This window comes from Calypte anna, chromosome 12 (assembly GCF_003957555.1).
Source record: "Calypte anna isolate BGI_N300 chromosome 12, bCalAnn1_v1.p, whole genome shotgun sequence".
Lineage (NCBI taxonomy): Eukaryota > Metazoa > Chordata > Aves > Apodiformes > Trochilidae > Calypte > Calypte anna.
Genome location: NC_044258.1, coordinates 14,026,660 through 14,046,139, shown reverse-complemented (window position 1 = coordinate 14,046,139; position 19,480 = coordinate 14,026,660). Strand labels below are relative to the sequence as shown.

The 19,480-nt window shown below is 47.1% G+C and overlaps 1 protein-coding gene across 5 annotated transcripts in view; it reads left to right on the top strand.

Annotated features, from left to right (window-relative positions):
- CADPS (calcium dependent secretion activator) overlaps positions 1-9,063 on the top strand; it is a 203,624-nt gene extending 194,561 nt beyond the window's left edge. For all 5 annotated transcript variants that reach the window (XM_030458293.1, XM_030458292.1, XM_030458289.1 and 2 more), the window contains 2 exons: positions 7,051-7,155; positions 8,884-9,063. In XM_030458293.1, the coding sequence (XP_030314153.1) occupies positions 7,051-7,155; positions 8,884-9,063 (285 nt within the window). The remainder of the gene's footprint in view (positions 1-7,050; positions 7,156-8,883) is intronic.
- Positions 9,064-19,480: the final 10,417 nt, after the last annotated feature.

Genomic DNA, 19,480 nt, shown 5'->3' with positions numbered 1-19,480 from the left:
CACTCACAGAGGGGCTCTCTCAGTCCCCTGAGCCTTGGCCCCTGCCACCCTTGGAGAAATGGGCCAAATCCTTGGCAGGTGTAAATATAGAGAGTCACTGGGTTGTTATTGATGCCACCCGTGGCCACGGCTGGGACACAACCATGCCAGATGCTCTTTGCCTGTGGGGCCAAGCCCCTGACCCTGCAGCAGTTCTGGCCCTCTGCAGTGGAGGTTTTCTAGCCTTGGGATGGCTCTTCTGGTGCCCTGGCAAAGGGCAAGGAAGCCCATAAGCAGGGCACTGTGGAGTCATACCTGGTGCAGAGGATAGAGTGTGTTGAGGAGTGGGACGAGGAGCTGATGAACACGTGGGATGGGGAGAGCTGCATGGCAAGTGTCCACTTGCCATCCAGAAAGTGCGTGCTTGTGGGGGAAAGATGTGCCTCTTTCCTCTTTGTCTGTGGCAGAAGGTTCATCTCCTCATTGCTACTGGAGACCAGCGCTCTCTACATGTTCACTTGGCGGACTGAAGCTCTTCATTTGCCTCAGCTGTGCCACATCCTCCCCCAGGCCCACCACCACGTATCTTAGCTCAGGAGTTTCAAACAGCCTTGTGGTCACCATGGCCCTGTCCTCATTCTTTTCCCACCCTCCTGTCTGTGGCTTAGCCTGGGGGATGGCATGTCACCTTCTGAAGCAAACAAAGCCCAGGATTCCAAAACATGGCCTGAGACGGGGCTCAGCTCTGAAAGCCCAGCCAGGACCTCACTCCCTCAGACTGGGAGCAGGACAGGAGGCACACTTCATCCCACCACTACTCTCATCCATAGCCAGCATCCCCAGGGCTCTCAGACTGGGATGGTTATGCTGATGTATGTGTTCAGACTTGCTGGGAACATCTCATTGGTTTCATATGAAAGAAAAGAGTTGGAAACTGCATTGGCCATGAGGCTCTGTGCTTCATGCTTACTGTCTCGATCAAGTTTTTGTAATTGCAAAACCTTGTGGGATCAACAGCAGAAGAAACATTGAGGGAAGGTGTAGAGGAACACCTTGGTGGCCACAGAAGACCAGAGGAACAAGAATGGTCCTTCCATGACTGCCATTGAGACAGCATTGTGTGTACTAACCTGGCTGTCTGTATGGGCACAAGACACCGTGAGCAAGTGCAGGAGCACAATCTCTTGGCTGGGCAGACTTCACCAGCAGCTCTTCTTCTCCCACATGCTGGAAGTCTTCGTGCCATGCTAACACCTGTGTTCACAAAACTGGTCCCCAAAAAGCACAGTCCTGAGCTTCTGTGGCTGCATCCCTACCTTCCCTGAGAAGACACCTGTCTGGGGGAGGTGGCTACTGTGAACACGTGACAACACCGAATATTGAATTTGATCTCAGAGCCACCCAGGATGGGGATGGACATGGTTCTGTCAGCTGTAATATGCTGTCAGCAGTTGTAAAGCAGCACGGCCCCACTGTGCTTTCCACCAGCTGAGCTCCTGGCCCATTGGATGGGGCTGCAGACACCACATACAAAGAGCCGGTAATTTTTTAATCTTTTTTTTTCCTTTTTCTTTTTCCTTTTTCTTTTCTTTTTTTTTTTTTTTTTTTTGGGCTGATCGTGTTGCTTTGAGAACCCATGAGCTGGTTCTGTTTTCCTTGGAGAAATAAGACTCACAGTCAGCATCTTCCTCCCTCAATTCCCACCTCTGTGGACCCCTCACTCAGGGATGCTGCACAGGCGGCTGCCCGGCACACAGCCCCTCACCTTTGAAACACCTTGAATTCAAGGCTTCATTTCAAAGCTGCCTTTCAGCATTTCAAAACAAATCCAGATCCCGGACAAAGAGAGGGAGCCAGCCGGTATTGGGAACCTCCTTTGCAATGTGTGTCACAGTTTTAAATAGGTTTGCCTTGCTTGGATTGGTTCTGGTTGGAAAGGGGGTACTGAAATGAGAGGTCATAGGGGAGAGTTACTATGGTAATTGAGTAGTATCACCAGTAGTTTTGCTCTTATGAGCATTAAAGCACATAATAATAGACAAACAACAGTGGTTAAAGCAAGCAGGTAGGATTACTATGTTCTTTTGTCAGAAGTATATAATGTCTTGTAGTCAGTTTTAAAGACTTCTCAACCCCCAAATCCACCCAGCAGTCACCTGCTGAGTAATTTTGTATGCCTAATCTCTAGCCCTTAACTACAAGCTTTCTGCTAATTTGAGGCAAATGGGTATTTTTGACACTAAATAGGGCAGTAAAGAATCCCTGACCTAGAAAAACTCCATTCCAAGGCACTGGGAGCAGAAAAATATTCTTTCAGCATCCTTGTGAAACCTTTGGAATGACATAAAATAGCTTTGACTAAACTGTGCTGCAGCCTTCGATTAATGGTTTGCAGAAACTTGCTGAACATCCCTACTACAACTTCCCCCATAAAACTTGTCACTTCAGATTGCCATCAGCCACCACAACAATAATCATTTCATGCCTATTGCTAATTGCAAGCACAGCTGAGGCTCAGCGGGGTGCTCTTGCACAGTCCCAGGCCTTTATACCAGCCTCAATCTGTTGTATGGCACTTGTTCACACACAAAAAAACTACCAGTAAAGGCAGAAAGAGGCAGAGTCACAGGTTCCTTGTAATCCCTCTGCTACCCTGCTGACAACCCAGCCCTATAAGCATTCCTGGTTTTGTCCCACTCTTTACAAAAGCTGAAGTGACCTTAAGCTACTAGTATGTAAGCTTTTGAATGAAGAATACAGCTCCTTCAGGTGCCTTAAGAAGCAGTGTTGCATCTGGCTTACGAGATTCTGTTTGCAGCACCCCTGGGGTGAGCTGTGGCTTCCTGTAACATGTAAAATGTGAGTGTGAACTCAAGGTTCATGGCAAGGAACAGGAGGTCATGCTTCCATTCAGCTCACACCAAAGAAGACGGGGGTTTGCAGATGTTCCTGGGTATGTGTAATGACACCACCTCCCGGAAAGCTCAGGAACCCAGCACAGTGCTTTTCTTTTTTTTTTTTTTTTTTGTGCTGGGTTGTTTTTTGTGGTTTTTTGTTTTTTTTTTTTATAAAATGTGCCACACTCAGTGTGCTACTTGCAGATTTATTCATATCAATTTTTGAAATTTATGTATTCAGAGACAAACTTGGTATTTCAGCAACTTATTGATCATGCTTTTGCATTCAGAAAAAAAAAAGGGCGGGGGGTGGGGGAAAAGGAGAAGCTTCTTGCTCGAGTTGGTTGGAGTGTTACATGGGCAGTCATGGAAGTCCACCCCTTGGTGTGCTCCAGCTCCTCTAAAGCCTGTCCAGGAGCATCCCAGCCAGTCCATGGCCCACCTCATCTACCCAGCCTAGCACCCAGCAGTGAGGGTTGCAGAGAAAGACAGAAAGGAAACAGGAAGACTAACCTGAAAGAGGGATTAAATTCCTACCTGTGCAAATAAGGTATTTTCTTGCTGTTACTGGGTTCCGATATCACCCAATGAGTATCTGTTTGCATTTCTGTTGCTGTTAGCTTGGTCACACCATGCACCGGGCAGTGGGGTCAGGGCATGTCTCCATGGGAGCCGTCATCCCTTCCCTGTGGATGTCCAGATGGATGCGTGGCATCCTCTGGTATGCATCCTCCACAGCCATCTCTCACCCTGTGCCCACAGAGTATAAGTGCAGATTGTCTTCAGGAATGTGTGTGTGCATCAGCAAGATGTGTAGAGTTAAGATCCATGGATGTGAGAGCACCGATGAGGTCTAATCGTTCTTTACAACCAGGTGTGAGGAGTTACTAGTTACTGGTTACTTTGGCGTGCCCATGACACAGCTTAGGAGGCCCTGGAGCTCCAGATGATGTGTACCTGAAATGTCTTGCAGCCCTACAGCATGGCCCCAGCAATCAGCATTTGGGCTGTGCTCTCTGCACCTTCTGTATGGGGACAAGTCACAGGGCTGGAGCCCTTTAGCACTTGCTTGTCCCCAGCATGTACCCTGCTGCCTTTTAGGGAACGGAGACGAGCACAGGGGAACGAGATGGCCAGTGTCCCAGCAGGACCACGCTGCACTCTTTTGTCTGAAATCATCACGTTTCTGTTTCGGAACATTTGGCTTTGTTGTTGTTTTTTTAATAATATAATCATATGCAAATGTTATCTTCTTCAGTAGGTTAGTCATGAATCAGAGGGCTCGTGCGTCTTATAGCACATCAACACTAGTGATAGCTAAAGGGAACATTTAATTTATGGGCTAACTTATTTTTATGAATATGCAGGGCTTAAATTCAGCAGTTGGTGTGTGCTCTATGAAGTGACGTGACGGTTTTGTGTATCAAGATCAATGAATTAGACTTTGTCTTTTTCTCAGAAAGCAGAAAGTCTTTGGAATAACTTATCTCTGAGGAAGCAGCTCTTCTCCTGCAGCCAAGCAGCACGCCTGGCCAAGCCCTGCTCAGCCCCTGCTCAGGAGGAGAGGGGCACCACTCGGATTCTACTCAGAGGAGTTTGCATCTCCCCGGAATCCAGCCTGTTGGAGTGCCTGCTCCAGCCAGCAAAATGTTTAATTTAGCTAATCTGAAGGTCTTGCAGCAGCAGTGTCACCTTGCCAATAACCTCCAGGCATAGGTTGTAATTTGGGATCCCGTGTGGATCCCACAGCCGTGTGGATGTGTGTGGCATGGGACAAACAAATGGCAGGACCTGCCCCTGCCGGGTCTTCTCTTCTCATTCAGAGGTGATACAAACACCCAGCAGATTGTTTCATGGAAGCTGAGGGGCAGGGAAGGGGATGGTGTGCGTTTGTAACATACAGTCACTTTGTTCCTCTGTGGGTTTTGATTTAAAGAGGTGGTAGAAGGAGGTGTTTGGGTGACCTGGGTATCCGTATGCCCTCACAGCCCTGGGTCCCACCTCATGTCAGCCGAGAGTATGACTCGTTTAAATATGTTGATAGCAAAAAAGTGATATTATAAGCATTGATTTGTCTCTGGTTTTTTCCTATGGTGCCCCAGCATTACAAGGGAACCCAGACAGCTCACTCAGTGACAACAGTCACTTTGTGCTAACCCCTTTGGCTGCTGCTGTCTGCCCTCAGTTGTTCTTGCAGCAACCACAGGCACACAGGGCAGTCTGGATGTATCCAGGGATGCTCTGACCTCTCAGACTAGTCTGAGGGATTGGTAGCTATGTAAACCCTCCAGATCTTCATGTTTTCTATCGTAGTTCAGGCCTACACCAGCCAGCCAGGGTGCTTAACTCATAGTTAACCTCAGTCTGACATCAGGACCTCAAGTGGCAGCTAACAGGGTCTGAACTTGACTTCTGTTACAGACAGGGCTCCTGCTTGTCTTAGTTTTATTCAAGCTCTTAGCTCTTGCCACGTCTCCATCCTAGAGATGAAGGGCCAGCAGGAATCTCTGCTACAAGTTGCACAAAGTGTAAGCAAGAGAACCCCATATGCCATTTCTTTAACTTCATCCCTTTATTTCCTACATTTTATTAAAAGGTGATGTAGAAGTACAGCAAATATCTTCAATGAGGTGGGGGCAAAAACAATAACCCTTCCTCATGCAGCATGAGCAGCCTCTGCTGCCTGCTCCTGGTGGAGGGTAGCAGCTCCTGGTGCATCACTGTACAGTTCAGTAATGTGTGCTGAGCCAAAAGTTTTCTCATGCTGGGCTGGTTTTGCTTGGACTCGTTTGTTTGCTTTGGTCAGCCTTGTGCCAGCTTGGGGGTGCTCCAGGTGCCTGCTGAGCCCACCCAGTGACAGCTCCTGGTGTTGGAGGCACCCAACCAGCTCACAGGCACTGGCCTCTTGGATGGTGTCGAGGAGTGGAGGGGAACAAATCCCCAGCCTCAGGTTTGCAGCTGCAGAGTATTCGGTGGTCTTCACTCACCAGCAGCTTCAGCAACTGGAGGGGAGGGGGCATGTTTCTGCACCAGGGACTTACACCTGAAGGTGCAGCAAAGGGATGCAATAAATGCTTGCATTAGGCTGGTGCAGGGTTCTAGGGCAGTTGCATTTCAGACTAACTTGGGTGGGGCTTGAGCAGGATTTTTATAAACTGGTCCAGTGTTGTCTCTTTCCTCTAAGTGGTTCTAGAGTAATTACAGCTGGTCTGCAGGTTTTGATCCATGTGTGTAAGAGACACTGTGAGAAGAGTGTGACTGTGCATACAGAGGGTGATGGGTTTCTGTCTGCAGACTGCTTCCTAAGGAGCCCTTGTGCTGAGCACCTTGGGGAGGAATTTGTGATTACACACACACCCCACAACCCCTGCTTTTCCTTCTCTTGAGGGCTAGCTGCTTGTCTGTGTGCCATCAGATGTGCAATGCCAGCCCTGTGTGAGCAGGGCACTGAGCCACAGCCCACTGGAGGCTTCCTGTGCCACAGGGCTGGCAGGATGCTGCCACACAGCTGCAAGCCTTTTGCACAGACAAGAGGCAAAATTTCAGCCCCTGGAGAGGCCCTATGAGTTCAGCAGCTTGAAACAAGCTCATTTCTTTGCTGCTTTTCCCTCTTTTGTAATTGTGAGGGTGAAACCAAGGTATTTGCCCACACAGCCTGGGCAGGTGTCCATAGGTGCTCCCACCAGCATCCTCCCCTGCAGCCAAACCTTGCCCCGCACAAGCCTCCCCTCTGCTGGCCATCAGGGAACCAGACTCACCCCACGGCTGGTGATGGGTTAAGTTTCAAGGTGGTAAGTAGCTTGAATATGGGTCTGACACACTTAAAGGCAGGCATGTGCTCTCACTGTTAAAAGTTGGATCTGTCCAAGCACACGAGTCCCAGCAATGGCAAAAATCAGATTGAAAAAGAAAAAGAAAAAATTTACAGAACTTTGCAGTGTTGCTGGTGGCCATTATTCTCCAGATAAGTTTGTTGTTGTTGTTATTAAAATTTAAAAGCTTGTGCATTGAAATTCTGTGTAAAAGAGGGTGCCTGTCTCCCCCTCTGAGTCTGTCACATCCCATCAGCAGGCTGGCTAAGTGGGCAAGGTTGGTGCTGGGTGCAGCCTGTGCTGTTCAAGGCACAGCAGGCAGCCCTAATGGGGTTGCTGGAGAAGTCCTGTCTCTCTTGCAGCAATGGTACACCAGCTCGATGAATGTTGTCTGCACCTGGCTGACAGACCGTATGGACCTGCAGCTTCACATTTACCAACTGAAAACTCTCATTAGGATAGTAAAGGTAATTATCTGATATATTTTCCATACCATCATATGTGGAGCGTGAGTGTGTGTGTGTGTGTATATGGCCTGCACGTGTGCAGCATATTCTCGGTGGCCAACTTGTCACCTACAAATAAGCCATTCATTAAAATTATTAATTATACTTGTGTATATGGCCTGTAGTAAAGGATAAAGAGGAATATGACATGCATATGTATGCAAAATACAGGTGTGCAAATCAGAACAAAGTAATTGCTTACATGAAAAAAGGGAAACTATTATTACCCTACCTGTACTGTAAGCACACCAAAACAGGCCTTTTTTTGGACACATATGTTCATCACACCAATGACCTCCAGTGTTAAAATAGGTTAAAGCAAAGCAAAAGTTTTTAACACTTTTTTACTAGAATCATTTAAGCCCAGCTACGGTTTGAATCATCAGAATGTAAATGAGGATTGTTCTCATAGTTAACTGAAGTTATTTCTCTAACAATTTTATATAATCAACTCTAAGAAATCACAAAGGTGAGATAACATATCCTGAAAGTAACATTTTTTTGTATCTTGAGTGCACGTGTATGTGTATATGTGTGTGTGCATGCCTTGGACTAATGATAATTATTTCAGTGTGAAATCGCAGTTGTTTACATGAAATAATAAGATCACAGAAGGGGGTAAATATATTTTTGATCATTTTGGGTTCTATCTAATGTTTTTTGGTCTAGTATTTTATAATGTTTATGGTCTTGTGTGCAGTGAACACATTGAAGGCATGAATAAATTAAAACTGAAATGTATTAAATGTGCTTTTCATAACTGAAAACAACAGGCACAAATTATTTCTACTTGTCAGCTAGCTGAGGAAAGCTTTCTTCCTTGTACTTTATTTATACCAATATTACATTCAGAAACAGCTACAAGAAATCCAAGGACTTTCTGAAATAGCAGACCAGTGAATGTTCCACGCAGAGCACAAAGCAGAATTAAGTGAACCACAAGGCCAGAGTTTTCTCTCATGCAGTCAAGAAGTTTCTAAACATAAATTCAAATGTGAGAAATAATCACAGTGAGCAGGGGAAATATAGCTATGGAAATACATCCCCAGTTTTGGTATTAGGTGAAGAAAAAGAGATTTAAGAAACACATCCCATGTGCTTATGTTTATACATCAACAATTTTCCCCAGTATTCTGGATTTAGTTTATTTAATCCAAATACTGTAGGTAGGATTATTTAATACAGAGCATTCCGGGAACGTGTAATCACGTCTGCAGTTAGGGGTGAAAAGCATTCTGCTGGGAGAAGGAAAACAACTGCTGTTCCTGGCAGAGGAGTGGATCCAGAGGCAAGGGATGTTAGTTGGTGCAGAGCCCCTCTCTGTTCCTTCCATCTCCTTTTTTAGACCCCAACCCACCCCATGCAAAGTCCACCCCAGGACCCCTCTGCTCTGGAGCCCGGCCACCCAGCAGGCAGGGATGGAGGGCAGGACCATTGCTGCTCAGGACAGCCTAAAGGGACCTCTGCCATGGGCAAGTGGTGGCCATCAGAGACACCTCTCCTGCAGCCTCTGCGCTGCTTAGGGCAGTGTAAAACATCCCCAGGGCAGGGATTTTCCTGCTGTGTCCCAGCCTCTTCCAAAGCCCCAGGCATGGCACACAGGCTAACTCCTGTGGCGAAGCAGTGGAGCCGGTGTCAGCCCTGACTTCTCTGCTCTCTCCTCCTCCTTCCTGCCTCTCCCTGCTTTAGAAAACCTACCGGGATTTCCGATTGCAAGGGGTGTTGGACTCCACCTTAAACAGCAAAACCTACGAGACCATCCGGAACCGGCTGACGGTAGAGGAGGCCACGGCATCGGTCAGCGAAGGGGGAGGGCTCCAGGGGATCACCATGAAGGACAGTGATGAGGAGGATGAAGAGGATGACTAGGGAAGCTGGCTTGGAGGATGGGTTGGGGGGGGGTCGCCTGGTACCCATGCATGTACCTCGTCTGTAACTCAGTTAGCCACATTAGGAATTTTTCTGTCAGCTCTAAATGCCCATGAGAAGTTTACCAATACAAATGCCATGTTAGCTGTGTGGTAATAAGGTTAGCACCTCTCTTTGATTCATTGGTTTCCTAATTTCATATCTATATGTTCATAAGCAATATGGAGCACCATTGTTTAATACTGTTAATGGAAAAAAAAATACATAGAGAACATGCTAGGTGTGTCCCTGTTATAATTAAAGTTTAAACAATGCTTCATTAATGTACTGTATATACATTGATGGTAAATTGTTGTGAAGATGAGTGAATCCAGTCCTTTCATTTCTTTGTTTCTCTTCTGTGGATGCCAACTGCTTCAAATTAATAAAATAAGGGAAAAAAACCCCCAAAACAGCTTTGTTTTTAAAAGAAGAATGAGGCAATTACAAATGATTTTTTGTTCTCTCTGTTCATTTAAAAACCAGAAAACAAACAAACCAGACAGCCGTTTGAATCACTCTGCATCCTTGTTAATGTACCAGGCTCTTCCTTTTCAATATGCAGTTAACTCCATAGAGGCTACATCCCAAAGGATTAGTCATTCTAATTGCCACACCAGATTAATCCTATCATTATGGATATATCATGCCACATTACAAGTCCAAAGCAGTTGTTTTATGTTGACGTTTGCTCCTCTAAATGTTACATTTTTGTTTAAATTTCAAATAACCGTATATGTACAAAGACAACTTTATTTACAATCTTAGACTATACAAATGTGTTTATAATAATATATTGAATATTTATTTCAGTAGATTGTAACCATAATTTGCAATTCCTCTGTTTCACAATGTTTTTTATATATGTCATGTACATTGCATTTTGACCAGTAACTGCATGTCCATCAGTCCCCCCTTCAGAGCTTTTACTTTCTGTGTAAAATAGTGATCCATCTTGCTTTTTTTGCCTTATACAAGCCGACAGTTGTAAAAGTGTGAGAACTGTGGCTTCTCAATAAATAACTATTCAGATGTCCTAAGAACAAATGATGGAGTCTTTTTATGTCTGCCTTAGAAAAAAAAATAATTACAAGCTGAGATGTAAGAGCCCCCACCCCCAGAATAAAGGCATTTTCTTTTCTCATGGCTGTTTTTTACAGTTTATTAATTAAGAAGATGGCCCCCTGATGTGCTCCCCAAGGTCAGGGTGGGACCAGACTCTGTTCCCCAGGTACCAGGGTATCTCTGCTGTCACCTCTGCAATTTTTCCACTATTATCTGCACTCAGCATCCTATGATCTGTCTCTGGACATCAAATTCAAGGTCCCCCCCTGTACAGCCCGTTGTTACATGGCAATGAGCCTTGCCTGGCACTTACCTTCCACCAAAAGTCCTCAGCTTGTATTTTAACTTCTCCCAAAGCAGCCAATGGCACAAACACACACACACACAGAGAGCTGAAGTTAAAAAGCAGGCTGGTTTATGGAGAGCACGTTAGATTGGGAGGTTTTGCAGTCATTCCCTCCCAACAGCCAATTCAAACAAACAAAATGACTCCTCCTAGCCCAGGTGTTAGTTATTTCAGAGGGAAGAAGAATGTCCTTCACCCCCAAGCACAGCAACCTGTTGCCACCACAGGGAATGAGGACACCCACAAACACAAGATGGGTAAATGTTGCCTGACATAATGAGCCATTAAGCTGAACCATCTCCCAGTTTCCAAGACACTCCCTAGACACATGGGAGGAGGAGGTAACCTGTGAGAACAGCCTTTGAAGGGGGTGTTAAGTCCCAAATGGGGCTGGGACTGCACAGCCACCTGCAATGCTGGATTTTGCAGGCTCTTCAGAGTTTAACACCTGGCTCTGGAGGTGGTCTGCAGCCCCATCAGGATGGCCATAGCCTATATTAGCAGGGGCTTTATGTTAGGAGTGGGTGGTAGACATGCACATTTAGGTCTTGGTAAGCAGTTTAATGCACTAAGACAAGGCTGGAACACTGGCTGACCCAAACAGAGCCTTTCTTGCTCCATGATGCTGGTAGAAGGAAGCATTGCCAGGAAAAGCCACATCTAAGGATTTAGGGAGGAGCATGGCCTTGTGGCTCTTCCCTGCCTTTTATCCACCCTCCAGCCATGCAAATAATCGGTCCTAAATCTCTGGAGGAACTGATGTGGCAGTAGAATGTTTAAGTCATCCTGACTTTATCAAAACCAATTCAGGTGCCTCTGCAGGTCTGTCACTGGGATGCATACAAAACCCATCTGTACCCTGATATCATTATGCCTGGAGCCTTCAATCACACCCTGAAGCCCTCACAGGACTTGCCTGATGAAGTTTCACACAACAGGAGTGAATAAACCACAAACACCACCTGGTCCCTTCTTTCTAGGTGGTTGAGAGCCTCTTGAGACCCATACACACACTGATGCATACGTGTGCTTGTGCCCTCTTCATCCTCCCCCTCAGCTATCCCAAATATTTAGATGAAAGGCAACAGATCCAAGAGGAGGCACTTGGAAAGCCATGACTGTAGTGGTCAGCAGGCTGGAAGCAAAGATCACTGAGAGAGACTCATATTTGTAGCTCTGCTCCCAGTGAGGCAGAGCTTGAGAAACAGCTTGATTCTGCTCTTCTGCTCTGAAACTGGCTGCTTTTTTTTCTTTTTTTTTTTTAAACATAAAATATTTATTGGCTAAAAACACAGCCCACTTCCACCTGCCACCTTTCAAAACAGTGAGCTCTGCTCAGTTTTTTTGAATGAAAAAGCGTGGGTGCAGCCTTTAGGAGATGATCCTTGGCTGTGCACCACTAATGCACAAGGTGCCTCCCAGAAACAGCAGTGATGGACACCCTTGTCTGAATTTCTCTGTCATTAGCAATGAACCTGTAGCCTGTGACAGTTTTTTATGTGTCCTCAAACCCCAGAAAAAGCACCTCAGAGACTTCATAACTACCCTGAGGATATATCAGGTTTAAACACATCCAAAACCACATCCAAAACCAGGAAGCATGAGCCAGCTAACTTCTTTTAAGAAGTTTGGACCCGAATGATGAGCTTCAAGTTACATACTTCATTGGGAGAGTGGAAAACTAATGTACAAGCAATAATACAAATCAGGATGTAACATCCAACTCCAGAGCTTGTGGATGAGCAAAGGAGAGTGTTGTACCCTCAATCGCTACTGCCTTTAATCCTGCAAATGGTTCTGTAGGTGCTGCCAGCCCAATCATGTCCTCTATGGGTGCTGAACCACAATACCAGGAGCCAGAACTGCTATGTTGGGTTAATCCTGCAGAAATGTTGAATCCAAAATGATTTGGGTTTGTACAAAAAAAACCCAAATAAATTTAAGACCTCCTGGCCACAGACAATGCTTTGGATGGGTCTCAGGGTCCTGCAGAGCAAAGATATGCCTCAGGCAGCATCTGAAAGGCCCTGCTTACCTCCTTCCTTTGCTCCTTGGATGGGAGCACTCTGGCAAGCCCAGCCAAGGAACACCAAGGTCTGCTGCTGGTTTTGCTTCAACCCATTCCTGCGATGGAATGAGCTCCAACAGTCAAAGGACTTCCTGCCAGTACAACTGCACCTAGATGAAGAATCTGCCAGTACAGTCATGTCAATCAGTTTCAGGGAAAGAGGAAAATTTCAGTCTTCTGCCAGCAAAATTTTAAATGATAGATCAGGCCAAAACTTCTCTCATATTTACAGGGAAGTCCAGCGAAAATATCCTTTTTTTGACAGACTTACTTAAAGCATGTGGCATGGAGACTGAAAATGCTATCAACTATTTGACTGACAAGTGTCAGCAGCTGTTCATCCAATTTGTTTTATATTTCAGCAACTAACAGATTCTTTCCCCTCTGCTGTAATGTATGTCTCTTGGCCCACAGGCATCTTAGAAATTGCTTTTCTGCCTCTCTAGTGACCAAAACGTCAAAAATATTAGAAGACAATTTGTGTTCAGAAGCATAAACAGGCACGCAGCAAAGCAAAGATGATTTTGTCAATGTTCAGGCTGTGTTCTTTTCCAAAAAGTCACAGCAAACCTAAAGCAAAAATTCTTCAAAAGAAAAAGCTAAAGCAAACAAAGGACCAGATAAATCAGCACAGGTTAAACCTTCAGCTACCAAGGGACAAAGAACTCACCTCACAGCCAGCCAAAATGCCAGTGAGCCATATTTCAACCTCTGCACCTTGTGAAGCTCATGACTCTGTGCTACCACCACTGTCACCAATGTTTGTTAAAACCTGCTCTGTGGTGTCATGATTCAACAGAGCCATTGCTGCATCCCCTTAGGGGAGTCCCTTAAGCCATTCACAAAACCCATCTTGCTTCATCTTAGGTCTAGTAATGCTTACAGAAACTCTTTGATCCCTGACTACATTTAAGTTACAGTAATTGCACTTGCCACCCATTCTGAACATGGGGACTAACAAGCCTGCTTGACACCTCTCTCCTGTGAGCTTTACTCTGCCATATTTCCTTCATTCAAGCACGTTTAGGCTATTGAGCTAAAACTGGCGTGATATTTTCCTCAGCTTTTCTAAAAGATCCATATTCCGTTTCAAGTTGTAAATCTGCATTTGTTGTAACTATGCAAAATATGGGAGAAAAAAAGTGCAGAGATTATATGCAATCTGCCAGCAGAGTTGTGTGCCATGAGGAAAATGCCTCACAGGTCAAAACAAAGAAAAACACTGAGCAACAAATTAGTTGCAGGCAGTAGCTAATATGGAGATCAAAAGATTAAAATCAACATACAACGATGAAATCACTGAAATAATAGGAGCACTTAAGAAGATTAAGTCAATAACAGAGTCCAGGAGTACAAAAATAAGATTTTGATTATACTGTAAAATTTGATATTGGGAGAGCAAAAGCAATTACAACTGCGACATGCTTCACTCTCCCCACCTTAGACCATCTTGGCTCATTTCCTATGCAAGAAATACAGTTGTTGAAATAAACAGAAATGTTATGACTCAAGTGCTTGATTCAAAAATAAACCAGGTGGTCAGATCAGACTGGGGACTGACAAGAGGGATCTGTAAAATGAGGACTTGTTGCAGATCCCAGAGGATATGACAGCTGGGGGGGGAACAAAGGCCACACCGTTTAGGAGATGATTTCAGCAGAGAGAGCTCCACAAGCAGAGGGCTGTCCCAGGCTGTCAGCTGGAGAGGCACAACCTGGAAGGGAGGAAGAAGGAAAGAAATGCCTCAAAGGCTTGAAGTGAATGCAGCAGCTAACTTTGGTAAGAGAGGAGGGGGTTTTCTATCCATCTGAAACAGCAAAGGTAGCAGGTTTGAGTTTATGGCATACAACAGGGGCAGAGGACATAGCAGCCTCCAAGCTAATCCAGACACTCACGTAAGGGACAGGAACATGTCCCATAGCCATGCTTACTGGTGCTCGAGGTCACCCAGTAGCATATTCCAGTGGGGACAGGAAGGATGACTTGCTGAGGAGCAGTTAGTGCTCACCAAGACAGATATAATCTCAGTCAAACCAGGTGTGTAAGCAGGAAGAGATGAAGCAGTCCTTCCAACACCTGCTGGCCATGCCTATGGGACACCAGCCTCATCCTTGGGCTTCTAATTCCCAGTCACCCCCAGCAGTGGCCACCTCACCCAAGAAAGTTCTCTTGGTTAGCTCTGCAATGCTCTGACTTCATGTGGAAGAGCCTCAGCTCCTCAGAGCTGAGGAGCCAGCTGGTCCTCAGAGCTGATAAATCACCTGGGCTTATCTCTAAATTTTTTTTTTCAGCATCACTAACTTCAGCCCCACCCCAATTCCAAAATCACAAGATAGACTCATAATTAAATCAAATAAATTACCATCTATTTTTACAGATTTTGTGGGTGTTCTCAAACATTCAGGGAATACTTGGGTCATGCATGGTTTTTTTTTTCCCAACCGTAAAAAAGTCTGGATTTTTAGTTTGGACTCTGATTGTTGGGGGGATTTTTAGTGGCTCTTCTAGGTCATGCTTTCTGAGGTGAAATCAGCCCAAGTTTCATCAGTCAACCTGGGAGTCCTGCCAGGTCCAGCCTAGCCATGAGGGACAAGAATACTGCAACCCAGTCAGTCCCACATGGGGACATCAGCCCACATGGGCTGGAGGAAGGAGGTAACATGCTGCTCTCTGCTGTTATCTCTGTACCTCTCAGCCCGCGGAGTCCTGCTTTGCAGTGGATGGGGACATCTGTGACAACAGTTCTAACAAGGGTAAATACAACTCTTGACATGTGGCAGACCCAGAAAAGTTGGTCAACACTGAGTGGGGAGTGAGTTGCAAAGACAGTGGAAAGATTTGTTTTGGAAATATCCTTGGTCTGTTTGCTCTTTTTTTTTTTTTTCATTGGAAAAGCAAAGTAGTTTTGAAAATGAGATGTTTTTCTAACTCATTAAGGGGAGAATAATTCAAAACACGTGGGGTTTGTCCCACTTATTTTTTTGGCCATCCTTCTTTCAAGCAAAAAAGGGAAGGAATACGAACACCAAACTGAAGTGGGCTTCTATCTGTTTTCACTGCTTTTTGCTCCTTTTTCTGAAACATTTTCAGTAGGAAAGTGAGAACAAGGCCATCCCCCCATTATATTCTCCTTCTCTGCTTCCTCCCACCTTTTCTCCTAAATAGAAAATTAAGGGGAAAAAAAACAAAACATAAAACCAGAAAAAATTAAAAGCTCCCACTCTTTCAAAACGAAAAACTACGTTTCCAAACATTAGGAAGGGACATCTTTCAGTTTCAGCATTCAGAAATTAAGTGCAGCCTTGCTCCATAACTGCAAAGTGAAGAATGACTATTTATGACAACAAGGATGGAGAACAACAGCTCAGCCCTTCAAAACAATTCTTGCTTGCCCTGCTGGCCAGGATGACTTCAGACACCATGTGAACTCCACTGACTCCTTGACTGCCTCCTGGACCAGCACGGTCTCATTCCAGGCACTGGGCTTCACCCACGATGTCTCTCTCCACTCCTCACAGGCAGGCAGTGTTTTGGGGGCATAAAGCCTGGCTGGGATCGAGGTGCTAGTTACCATTCCTGTTGACAGGCAAACTAGAATAGGCTCTGGCTCCCTTTCTCCAAGCTGCGGAAGGAGGAATGAGCCGAGAAAAGAGTTCATTCAATTGCTTCTGTTTGGCAGCTCTGCAGGACTCTCCGCATAGACAGAAAGAGATGTGGCAAGTAAGGAGTTGCCATTTTTAGAATTACATAAGCCAGTTTGATTGCCACCGAGGCACTCTGTGCAGCTCCTGCCATGGTGCTCTGCTGGTTGCTCTGCAGTGGGGCTAGATTTCAAACAGCCTTTGGATCAGGTCAGATGCCAGCTCTTAAAAGTAGGCTCAGGTTAAAAATGTCAATGCTGCCTCTGTCATCATTAACAAAGCTGACCAGCACATTCATTCAAGGACTCTGGGCCAGTGGGTTTCCAAAATACCACTATCCACATTTGCTCTGGGACCTAGGCAGTGCTCCAAGACCTAGCTCCCTCGTAGCATTTTGTTATGGGGAAAAAAATATCTTCAAAAATTACATTAAAAAATTATCTGCCTACGTATATGCAGTAATATGTGCATGACTCAGTAAATGAGTTGAAACAATTGTCTGGAGGGACTCAGTGCCTCTGCTCCAGCCCAAGTGGCTTTGCCATGCTCTGCCCCTGCCCCAGGTATGGTTGTGGCAGCCCTGATTTTGTGACATGGTAGTGAGGTCACCCCACTGACCCAAAGGGCCCTGTAGGATGAGGTACTGCCCATGAGGCATTGGTCCTGCTCCTGTTACACGAAGTACCACGGTTTCAATGGGGTAATGGGAAGCAGTCAAATAGGTAAAACCCCCTCTTCACCCCAGCCCCAAGTTTTGCTATCCTGATTTCTGCATTTATTGCTTGATAATTTGTCCCAAAAACGTCTGTTTCTGACCACTGCAAAACAAACCCAAGCCAAACACCTTGGGGCCATTCCTGGGCAGTGCTCTGAGGGGGTAATTGTTGCCTTGCACCAAGCCAGACCCAAACCCAGAAGTGTAGCGCAGCCCTCCTCCCAGCCAGACCCTGTCCCTGGGCCCCTCTGCAGCACCTTGCACCAGCCACAAAAACACATTAGAAGCTGCTCCCCTCCTCCCCGACCCACAAAGGCAGCCCTATCTTAATTGTCTGGGGCTGGTGGCCCACCTGGTGGTCCATCAGCTTCTGCTATTAAAATAATTTTTTAAAGTATATATTTAAAAATACATAAATACATTTAAAAACCAAAACAGCATTGAAATCAAAGCAACCATTTCGGAGAGAACGAAGCATAATGCTAATAACTTTTAGCAGCTTCCGCTGTGGAGTTTAAACAGCTGCCAAGTTAAATAACTTGGAGGATCCTAGGTTATCTTCCAGTGGACCATAAATGCTCAGCTCCGACGGGTGCGGGGGCCGAGCCGGGCGGCTCCTCTCCTGTGGGACCCTGCGCTCCCCTCCCGCACGGGACCCACCCCTGAAGACCCTCGCCGGGTGGGTTTGGGTCTCGGGGAGCAGAAGGTAAATCCCGGCCCGTTTTCGATGTCAGCGGCCGAGGAGAATTCGTGGTCGGGGCTGCCGGGCGCGTAGGGGATAGACAGAGGGCAGAGGTGTTAGATGAGCCCCAGGGTGAACTCAGAGAGTTTGGCGCAGGGAACCGGCCCATATCGGCGCTCCCGGTCCCGGAATCGTTTTTCTGGCGTGGCAGCGGCGCAAAAAGAACCGTAAGAGCGATCGTGTCTGCGTTACGAGAGGTTTTGCGGCATACGCTTTCCAGGGGAAAATCCGCAAACCATTTCCCCCCTCCAAAGGTCGCTGGTGCGATGGGGGTGGAAGTGGTGAAGGATTTAAACCCCACGGGAGAGGCAAAAAGTCGGCATGCTGCAGCCTACCCGAGGTGCGGCCGCTTCTGACCTACAAAACCGAGCTGGCCCATCTTGACGTCTCTCCCGGTCCCGCCAGCCCCGTTCAGTGCTCAGGGGGCAGAGAGGGGCGAAGGCAGGGCGGTGGGCAGGGCGGTGAGCTGGGGCAGCTGTCTCAAAGTCAGTCATTTGTAATATGCTCGCTGGAACAGCAGAAGTCGAATCGATAGAGACAGCCTCCAGCTGTGCCTAAACCTGCGATTTCAATTAAAATACTGAGCTCCGATGCCCGGGTCTTAGCTGGGATCCCCAAGCACCGATGCACACACAAGGCGTGCGGTACCCCCGGTTCCTCGCAGGCCGGGAGGCAGCCGCACGGCAGAGCCCGGGCCGGGAGCCGGTGCTCAGCCTCTGGCTCCACCGGGGCTTCACCGGCAGCCTCGAGGCCTGCAGGACCCACTGCCCCGAGGACAGCGATGGGTACCGAACGACGGGCCGTCCCCTCGGCAGAGTGGGGAAGGAGGGAAAGATCCGGCCCAGAAAATATCCCGGCGAGGACGAGGGCAGCACGGGGAAGCTGGCAGCGAGCTCCCGGCCCCGGCTCCGTAGCCCTCTTTTATCCTGCCCGAAATCATCTCGTTTACAGAAAATATTTGTTTGCACTATTAGTTGGTACTGGAGTTAATTACTCAACGTGTGAGCGGGGAGTAATATGGATAAAAGCAGCCCCAGTGTTTATTGTGTGGGTGAGCTGTTGAGCGGTGCTTGAATAAACTGCAATTAGGGTTAGATAGAGATTAATTAACATGTGAGTGGCAAGGTGTAAAATAGTTCCCAACCCTCCACTCAGTATAATCTGCAGGCGAGGAAAAGAAGTTTGTGGAGGCTAATTAAATACTTTGCTAAAGACGGCGAGCCCCGGGAGCAAGCGGATCCCAGCCGCCGCCCGCCCGCTGATCGCTGCCCGGCGGAGGGGCGGGCTGGGCGGGCAGCTCTGCTCGGCTCCGCTCCGCGCCTGGGGCTCAGCCGGGCTCCCCCGCTCCAGCCACTGGACGAGGTTTGTGTCGGTGCATAAGGCTCTCTGCAGTCACTTCCCATTCTGTCCCAAACAGCGGGATGGTTTCTTTCCTCCCTTACACCCATCAAACCCAGGCGGGGAGGAATGGAGAGGGCAGGGTTGCTGGGACGCCAACACCTGATGCTCCGGGTGGGGAGAGAGAGACACACACACGCATCCCTGCACAGCCCCCCGAGGCAAGGTACCCCGAGAGCTCCCCTCCGCCTGCCGGGAGCCCGGGGCGACTGCCACTTTCAAAGTTTGTTTCTGGAGCGTGTTGTTGGTTCGCAGGTGAAAAAGCCTGTCTGCAAACAGCCGCCAGCGAGATGCCCCGGCGGGGAGAGGAGGCGCGGCTTTGTCAGTGTTACACAAAACCCCCGAATTCCTCTAAACTTTCTTAGGCATGCTAGGGAGGCGAAAAAAAAAAAAAAAAAAAGTT